At 45.0% G+C, this 9,127-nt stretch overlaps 1 protein-coding gene across 2 annotated transcripts; it reads right to left on the reverse strand.

Moving 5' to 3' along the window:
• Positions 1 to 1,623: 1,623 nt before the first annotated feature.
• On the reverse strand, positions 1,624 to 8,357 carry LOC103182859 (GTP-binding protein Di-Ras2). Of its 2 annotated transcripts, XM_007900026.2 has the most exons (3): positions 8,068 to 8,357; positions 3,408 to 3,462; positions 1,624 to 2,511 (listed from the first exon to the last, which is right to left on the reverse strand). In XM_007900026.2, the coding sequence occupies exon 3, from the start codon at positions 2,483 to 2,485 to the stop codon at positions 1,889 to 1,891; it is 597 nt and encodes a 198-aa protein (XP_007898217.1). In that variant the 5' UTR covers positions 2,486 to 2,511; positions 3,408 to 3,462; positions 8,068 to 8,357; the 3' UTR covers positions 1,624 to 1,888. The 2 variants fall into 2 exon arrangements, with proteins under 2 accessions (XP_007898217.1, XP_007898216.1); XM_007900025.2 differs by lacking the exon at positions 3,408 to 3,462.
• Between the last annotated feature and the right edge of the window lie 770 nt (positions 8,358 to 9,127).

Here is a 9,127-nt window from a genome sequence, read left to right on the forward strand (position 1 = left end):
TTCATATAAATGATTGTCTCGGATTGTTGCTCATTGGGTTTGTTTTACTTCCCTCTGATATGGGATTATTGATTGTGCCATCTCTTATGTCAATGTTTAATGTAGCGACAACAACTAAATTAGTTTGCTTTTATGCGAGTTGGGGAGTGGTGGGCGGGGGGGGAGGTCGGGAAGAATACACATACACAACTCTAGTAAACGTAACNTTTTTTATTATATCGTTTGAAATATACAGCGTAGGACTGTAAAATATAGAAACTTGTAGGCACAAATGACTTATGTACAGGCATTTAAATAACAAGGATTAAATACAATTGGATGCTTCGGAAGTGAATAAATACAACGAATCTACACTTTTATACCATAGAAAAGTTCTTCCCCAAAAAGCTATGACTTTCGCTATGGAACATTTGGAACAATGTCAACAGCTAGCTATACCTGCCCACAGCCTGACTCAGCAATGTTTTGCTTAAAAGAATTTAAACTGCAGAGTGTTTTCTTCCGATTGATATTGCAATACAGTTACTACAGTAGATTTTTGTTAACATTTCTTTCTACGGTTTCTGGTCTCAGCTTCATAGCTCTCCCTCTTGTATAGTATATTGATCACACGGACCAGCAACCTTGCAGTAATTTACAGAAAGTGCGACTGAATGAATATACAGACACCAAAGAAAGCAATTTGCAGTTCAAAAGTCACATTAAGTTCCATTATCTCCCCCCCCCACCCCCACACACACACAATTGATCATCTGCTGCTATGATAAAGACTTAATGGGAATTAACAGGGATATAAGAGATCACTGTGCTATTTGAAATAACTTTACAGTTGTAATAGTTTCTCCATAACCACTTTCCAAGCCCTTAATAAAATATAAAAAACATGATGCTGTAAATGAGAAACTCACCAGTGTTTTGAGTTTCCTGCAATATTCGGCACTGAATTTCAGAATAGTTTATTTAAAACCTCATCATGCAAGGTTAATGCGTAATCATATAAATAGCATTTAAATCAACTAAACCGCTTCCTTTTGCCATCCTGATGGGAGCAATTTCTCCCCATTGCTTTTTTAAAAAAAATCTACTCTCTGGTGTCACATTTCGAAACATCTGTAGCATTAATAAGGTGCTATTTGTTGTGAACTCGACACTTATGCATTTAATAAATAAAATCGCGATAGAACACGACAAGATGAGTGTTAGTGTGCTTTAGTACTGCCTTATAAATATTTATTTTGCACTTGTGTTCCTTTTATTAGAAAGAATGTAGCTCGGTCTCTTTATTATATCATTGGCAAATACACATATCCTGCATAAGAAACATAATATTTCCGCAAGGTACTTATAGCTACTTTTTTTTAAACATTTTTTAAAATTCTTTTGCTTCAATGAAAAAAAGGAAAGGGTTTGGTGTCAGGTGAATCCATTGCTTGGCGTAATTCTTTCTGTTTGAACAGTCTGATCGATCGGATCGATCGCCTGCCTTTCAGTTTGATTTTGTTGTCTTTTGTGTTTTATTGTGTTGTTGCTGTGTTTGTTGTGTTGTTGCTGTGTTTGTTGTGTTTTTGCTGTGTTTGTTGTGTTGTTGCTGTGTTTGTTGTGTTTGTTGTTGTGTGACTCAGTGCTTTGGGACATCCTCCCAAAGTAAAAGGTGCTATACAAATGTAATGTGTTGCTGTTTTATGATCCGGAAAGATATTGGGTGGTTTGCGTGGTTTATTTTCTTATGCCAAGAGCTCATTCACATAACCACACATTTTCCCTTTACTTTCTCAGCTTGATTTATTTGTATTGGTTTCGGTATGTGTGTGTTTGTGTGTTGTGTTTTATGATCCGAAAAGGTATTGGGTGGTTTAGAGTTGCTTATTTTCTTGTGCCAAGAGCTCACTCACATAACCACACACTTCCCCTTGAGTTTCTCTGTCCTCTTTTGCTGCTTGGATTTCTTGCCATCGATCTGCAGGCTGACTGCCCTGCGCTTCTCCAGGTTGAGCAGTTCCTGGAATAGCTCCTTCACGTTGTGGTTGGTCTTGGCCGAGGTCTCCATGAAGCCGCACTTCCAACGCTTGGCTTGGGACTCTCCGTCGCTGGCCTGCACCTCTCTCAGACTCTCGTCGCACTTGTTGCCCACCAGCATGACTGGGATGTGTTCCACTTCCCCCTTGATCTGGCACACCTGCTCGTAGATGGGTTTGAGCTCTTCCAGCGACTGCTTGCTGGTAATGGAGTATACCAGGATGAACGCGTGCCCTTTGGAGATGGAGAGGCGCTGCATGGCTGGAAACTGGTGACTACCTGTGGTGTCCGTGATCTGCAAAGTGCAGATGCTCTTGTCGCAACTGATCACCTGCCTGTAGGTGTCTTCGATGGTGGGGATGTAGCTCTCCCGAAATGTCCCCTTCACGAACCTCAGTACCAGCGAGCTCTTGCCCACACCTCCAGCTCCAAACACCACCACCCTGTAATCGTTACTCTGTTCCGGCATCTTGCAGGGACACTGAAGCTTAACACCTTATAGATATAGATAGAGCCGGAAGGGTAGAAAGAAAAAAAATTACACACACATCTGAATGATTCAAAGGAGATAAGAAACCACACACACAAACACACACCCACACATCTGGGAGATTTAGCACCACACATACAAGCAAAAGCTCGAGATCAGTACCTTTCAAAATTCACGCCCACGCCATTTGCAAAAGCAGCAGCAAAAAAAAAGTTTAAAAAAAATGTAAAAAGACTGATAACGATAGATGTATCTGTGGCGCCGCTGCGTTCGATGGATCTGACGGGGAGTGCATTTGCAGACCGATCCGCGAAAGAAATGCTTATTATCCCAGCACAGCCCAGCCCACCAGCCTAGCACAGCCCAGCACAGCCTAGCACAGCCCAGCACAGCACAGCCTAGCACAGCCCAGCACAGCCCAGCACAGCCCAGCACAGCACAGCACAGCCCAGCACAGCCCAGCCTAGCACAGCCCAGCCCAGCAGCCCAGCCCAGCCCAGCACAGCACAGCACAGCCCAGCCCAGCACATCTGGACCAGGCAGCCGGGCAGAGCAGGGTCGAGCAGAGCGGCTCTGGATATAACACTGTGATGCAATTGCCTTATTGCCAGTGAGTGAGTGAGTGAGTGAGTGAGTGTGTGGCGTTCATTCAATTGCCCATTTTTACAGTCCGGGGTAGTGCAGGGTCACCGGCTGTGGCAATCGCTGCAGATAGTGCAACCGCCCTGTTGCCCTCGTCAAAAGGCACTCTCTTCCCCCATCTCACACACACACACACACACTCTCTCTCTCTCTCTCGAACAAAAACCTCTCCGCACGTTAGATACGAGAAAACCGAAAGCTTTCCACTCTTTTCTTTTTCCAACAACAACAACAACAACAACACAAATTCCCCAATTACCTTAAGGTACAACAGCATGGAATAGTGTGCCGATCCTGGTGTTCAATCGCCTTGACTTTTTGCAAAAAAAAAAAAAAAAATTTCAATCTCCACTGCTCATTGTGGTGAAGAGAAGGTTTGCAGAGAGGAGAAGGAGAGAGAGAGGGAGGGAGGGAGGGAGGGAGGGAGGGAGAGAGAGAGCCCGCACCGCTGCTCACTGAGGGCTGCGGGGAGTTTCTGGCTGGTACTGGTATTTAAGGCACTGAGCGGCGCTGGGGATGTGGTTACGTGTGGACTGGTTTTGCATAGAGAGCAGTGATCTGCCAGACTGGGGCACCGACTGGCGTCATCCAGCATTTCACTGCTACGTCCCTCCCTCCCTCCCTCCCTTCCAAGCTGCAAACATCCCACGTCCAAACTGGATCCTTTTTATATCCTCCCTCTCGCTTTCCCTCCTCTCTTCCACAAAGAAGTGTTGCACTCTGCCTGGCCATTGACAGATTGATGTCCTCTGCCCCCCCCCACCACCACCACCACCCACAGAGCAGGCGGTGCATCTCAGCACGTTTTAATTTCCTTGACGTCAACAGGCACCAGTTAAAGGTTTAACCCTCTTGCTGGGTCCCTGGACTGACAAGACACAGCCTGTTTATGTGCACAGTATCTGTCCATTTGGGTTCATCCTTCAGACCCTCGACTTGAGCAGAAACCGAGCACTTTCTCTCAAACAACAGCAACAAACAATACAAATCACCGTCCACACACAACACCACCCTCCCCCCCCCCAAAAAAAATCACTGGCACTCCCTGACTGAGTTCCCAAACCTAGTGTTATTTTTAAAACAGAAGGGATGCAAATCCTGTAGAAGAGAGTGAATGGGTGGGTGGGTGGGTGGGTGGCTTCACAGTGTCTCAGATGAAGTGGTCAACGCTGCTCGCCCATCACTGTTGGGCATTAGTCCAATATTCATTCTAACAATACAATCCTGATTTATGTTATATATATATATACAGTATCTCTCTCTCTCTATATATATATATATCGCCGAGGCAATGAAATAATTGGTTTTCGATACAAAGCATCGCTGCCCATTTCGGGCAGTAGTGCAGCTCCGGCTCACAGTGGTTTAATGACTGGCTGCCTCGGTGCAGGCAGAGGGGTGTGGGCGTTATTGCAATACTTTTAAACGGGGCATCCTTACTCGCTTCAGATGGTTTAACATTTCCCGTCTTGTAACTTCACGCTCCGATCTTTCACTCCCGCGGGTTATCAGCAGCAGTCGGGTATCGCCGAAAGTAGCGTTTAATTTTTTTTCGCCCCTCTCTCTTGCATTGCCGCTGAATTGCATTTCAGGAGATTTTACCCCATTCAAAGCAAGATTTAAGATCCGGCCGACCACCACGTAACCCCACCCCCAAATCAAATCAAATCAAATAAAACAAACCACCCGCATGCGGCCATTTTATGCATGTTATGGTCCATCATTTCTGCAATTGAGTAGAAGCAGCAGAAAATGCATAGGGGTTATTTTAGCGGAATGATTGCGTTTCCCCCCGACATCACGATCCAATCGATCATTTGCTGCGTTATACGGTGTTGGTACATCAATGCAAACCATTGATGCTAATATTCAGCAACAGATACAGTGTGTGTGGGGTGGGGGGGGGGTTAAATAAGGGGCTGCAACCATTAAAGTTCAAACAAATCTAATTGAGTTTCACACGGTTGGCTTGGCTGGATATATTAACGACTGGTGCTGCTGCTGGACTCGTCAAACGTTTTCATCTGACTCGTGAGCATTAAAACACAGCTGCAAACCGGAGAAACAAGTGTCCAACGTTTGCATTTGATTATCACGGAGAAGCAGGCAATGAATTTGCTCTCCAGCAGTCCAGGTTAAGAGGTAACCCTTTGATACTGGGTATACCTAATCACGACACGATTAGTCAGAGACAGACACAGAGAGAGAGAGAGAAAGGAAGAGAGAAAAACATGCAAAGGCAAGGTATTATATTCAGGATACCAGGTACTTCTTTTTTTAAACAATGCTTTGCTTTTTTTTTTGTCTCGCATATATTTTGCATATTCCCATCTTGCTGCTCTCCTCGAAGAATTATAGCGTCGAAATAATAGCCAGAGGTTTGGCAGAGAGCAATTAATCCCATATTGTCCCCAGAGCGGGTCAGCACTTTACAGACACCAATCGAAGATCAATGGGATAGGTTTGTCCAACTGTAGACAAACGACGCTTTCTCCCCTATTACTAATCTATAAGTGTACAGTATGTACAATAGTCAGATATATTCTCAAAAGGTACAGTATTTATCTGAGGAGCGTAGCTGGATTTCTGACACTGAGCTGCTCATTTCTCCTACAAGGAAAATGATGATTTTGTGCAAACCGTAATGTCGAGGCGAGTGAGTATTTTAAATCCAAGGTCCAAACTGAGAGCCGATGTTAATAATATTCATAATCCTTGCATTTGTTATAGCGCCTTATCACGTCTTCGAGACGTCTCAAAGCGCTTCACAGGATATACTGTAAAGTGAATTGACTGTATATTTCGTGGGTGAAACGCGGCGGCCAAATGCGCACAGCAAAATCTTCCCCAGCAACTTCAGGTTAACCCATCTCAGTCTAATAATAACACCAGCTCTAGCCAAGCAAGCCTTTTGGTACTCGTCAATAATAAATGTTATGATATAACAAACTCAGCATTACCACAAAGTGCTGATCCCAGAATTAGAGAACAATGATAGCATTGGGGCCACATCCAGGCTGCAAACTTGCATTGGTTTTGATGAATTATTATTGATACTGTGTATATGTACACACATATAGTACATATTTATGCAGCTGTTCCTTTTAGAAGGATTGCTTTATTTGCTGCTGTTATTTTTAAATGTCACCAGAATGAGAGCTGGTGATGACAGACCACCGATGATGTGTCACCAGCATTGAAAAAGGCGATTTTATTTCACTGGATGCGAGGGAAGCACATTGAGGGGGGGCAGGTGGGGGGGCAGGTGGGGATGGTTGGGGGGGAGGAGGGGGTCTTATTAAACCCGCAATCCGTATGAAAACACTTTCCTCCCAGGTTTCAGGAGAGAGAAGGCGGAATCAGAACTGCGAGAGTGAAAGAGGAAAAAGTCTTGATCGTGAATAAAACGGGCCGATTTATCCTCATTTTCCTCTGGCAAACTGCTTTATAAAAGGTCTCTATTTCCTCGCCTTTCTTCCAGAGCCCAAATAGACCACACTGTTAAGACATCGCTGGGTTCATTTTAAATTCAAAAGTGTTATTAAGGGCGGCCGTTATTATGATTTGATGGGGAAAAAAAGGGAAACGAATTTGACCAATTCACTAAAAGTCCTCTCCAAAAAGCCCTCTTCCCTCCCCCCGGTCCTGGCGAAGAGCTGAGGGCGCAGTTTTGTCTGTCGAAAGCTGAAAGTTATGCCAATGCCCTGAGTTTAAGCTGCATCTCAGCGTTCATTGAACTTGGGACAATGAATAAAACCCAGACCAGCAACCGGTCAATAGCACAGTTATTGACTGGGTTTTATCCATTCCCGGCAGCTTTGCAGCTCAGTAATGAATCTCAGACCCAGCGCAGAAAGCTGAGGTGGGCAAACCCATAGCGAGCTGTCCATTAACCAGTGACTTATGGGTTTTGTGAACTCCCCAAAGGGGGTGGACAGCAGAAGTTGGAAGTAACATGTCACCGCTCCCCAGCCATCCCACTGCATCCATCATCCTCAATGTGGCATCTTAAAGGTCGGCGGAATCTCACTCCATATGCCAGTGGGAGGGAATCCGCGTCGTGCCTCCCTCAGCAGAGACTGGGAGTAGCATTGCCCTCAATCCCCCAGATTGCAGAAAGAGGGATCTCTCTCTCTCTCTTCTCTCTCTCTTTCTGCGTTTTGCCGCAGTACACAGCGGCCAAACCACAGCGGCGGACAGCAAATCCCATCCGTGGGAAGTCACACAACGCAAAACGTTTGGTTTCAGCCAATCGCAATGCACAATAAATGCCGAATCGTGTGCGGAGACGCTAACGCAGCGGAGGCTTCCTTCCTTCTCAAACTTTTAAGCTCTCCTGAGATGCAATTACTTTTTGAATTTTTTTTTTAAAAAAAAAACATATTTTTAGACGCGAAGATGTTTGGAACGGCCCGGGAGCAGATTAGCAACAGTTGGCATCTTGTTTTGATGCAGCACAACGCACCTGATGTCTTATAAACATATCCCTGTGTCTGATATTAGCGCCTTAATCGCGTCACGGAAATGTCTCGAAGCACAGACCAGACTGATGGTTACTATTGAAATGAGATTCAGAAGGAGACTCTCCTCCTCCCCCACTCTCTCCCGTTGCAAAGGGATGGGAATGAGGAGCTCTGTGCGGCTCCTGCCTTCTTCGCTCACATTACCAGCTACATGGTAACGGGGTGGCCACTGGGTGCGCTCCGAGAAGCCCATGTCATTCCCTCTCTCATGCGAAGTTGCATAACCTGGAGTGGGTTATTTTTACCCCCCCAAAAAAAATCACGAACCTATTCATTTATGCAAAGCGACGCCGACCCTGTATCCACACACCGGCGTACATTTCAACCATTCGTTAACACCCGTTTACCTGGACACGGAATTGTGCAGAAGTGGGGCGAGCAAAATGCGTCCATTACCTTTGGAAGAGATTCTTCTTATTTTAATGTGGTGCAGAGGATGCTTCGGTTCCCCAAGTCCACATTGCCGGTGTGATGAAAGCCTCGGGTTTGCCTTTGTCTCGCAGAGATATGGTCTCGTCAATGGCCAATGCAACCGCCCGAGTTCTCTGGTACTCTGTGAATGCAAAGCCTTGTGTGTGTGTCTGTGGGAGAGGGAGAGAGAGAGAGAGAGAGAGAGCCTGTGGTCTGCAGTGGGATGTGTTGGTGATCTCTCTGCTCTCAGCTCAGCATCTCTGATCAGATCACCTCCTGTTGTTGCTGTCGACAGACACATGTCCACGTGATCGCTTTCACAATAAGAGTCACCAGGACTTTCATCTCATCTCATCTCATCTCATTCACCATCCCCAGCCCACCTACACTGTCCTGTGCTTCCTTCCCCATTAAGTGGGAAGAGTTTGGAGATGCTGCAGTTTTCCTTAGAAAACAGCATTCTCCGCTGCAAGGTTTTACCGAGATGTTTGGGGGAGGCATCCCGCAGCTTTGAAGTTAGAGAGTCATTTTCCGCTCACTTAATATGGTCAAGTCTTAAGGGGAGCATCCATTCATGGGGCAATTTTCACAAGGCTAATCAGTACTCTGAGGATTGTGGGAGGGGTTAATGCTCATTTAGTGCTCAGATAAATTATTGCCATGTTATTTTAAAACACCCTTTGAGAACAAAGAGATGTATGTGCAAAATTAAGCTTTGCGCTCTTGCAAAAGTAATAATAATAATCCTTGCATTTGATATAGCGCCTTATCACATCTTTCAGATGTCTCAAAGTGCTTCACAAAATATACTGTAAAGTGAATTGACTATAATTTGTGGGCAAAATGTATCAGCATTGTGTACAGGCTTGCAGCAATTGGATGCTTTTTTTAATCAATGATCTAAATTAATGTTGGTAGATAACAGCTGAGCACTTCAAGTTGTTTCTAAAGTAGGTCAGAGAACAAATGCACAGGAAACAACACAATATGTGCAATTATAATGATCGCTGTGCTTAACTCAGTGTTGGATTCCAGTTTATTTCCA

The sequence above is a fragment of the Callorhinchus milii genome, unplaced genomic scaffold (genome assembly GCF_018977255.1).
Source record: "Callorhinchus milii isolate IMCB2004 unplaced genomic scaffold, IMCB_Cmil_1.0 Scaffold32, whole genome shotgun sequence".
NCBI lineage: Eukaryota > Metazoa > Chordata > Chondrichthyes > Chimaeriformes > Callorhinchidae > Callorhinchus > Callorhinchus milii.

Coding starts and splice junctions, on each gene's coding strand:
- LOC103182859 (XM_007900025.2), bottom strand. CDS start 2,485: ATGCCGGAACAGAGTAACGATTACAGGGTGGTGGTGTTTGGAGCTGGA.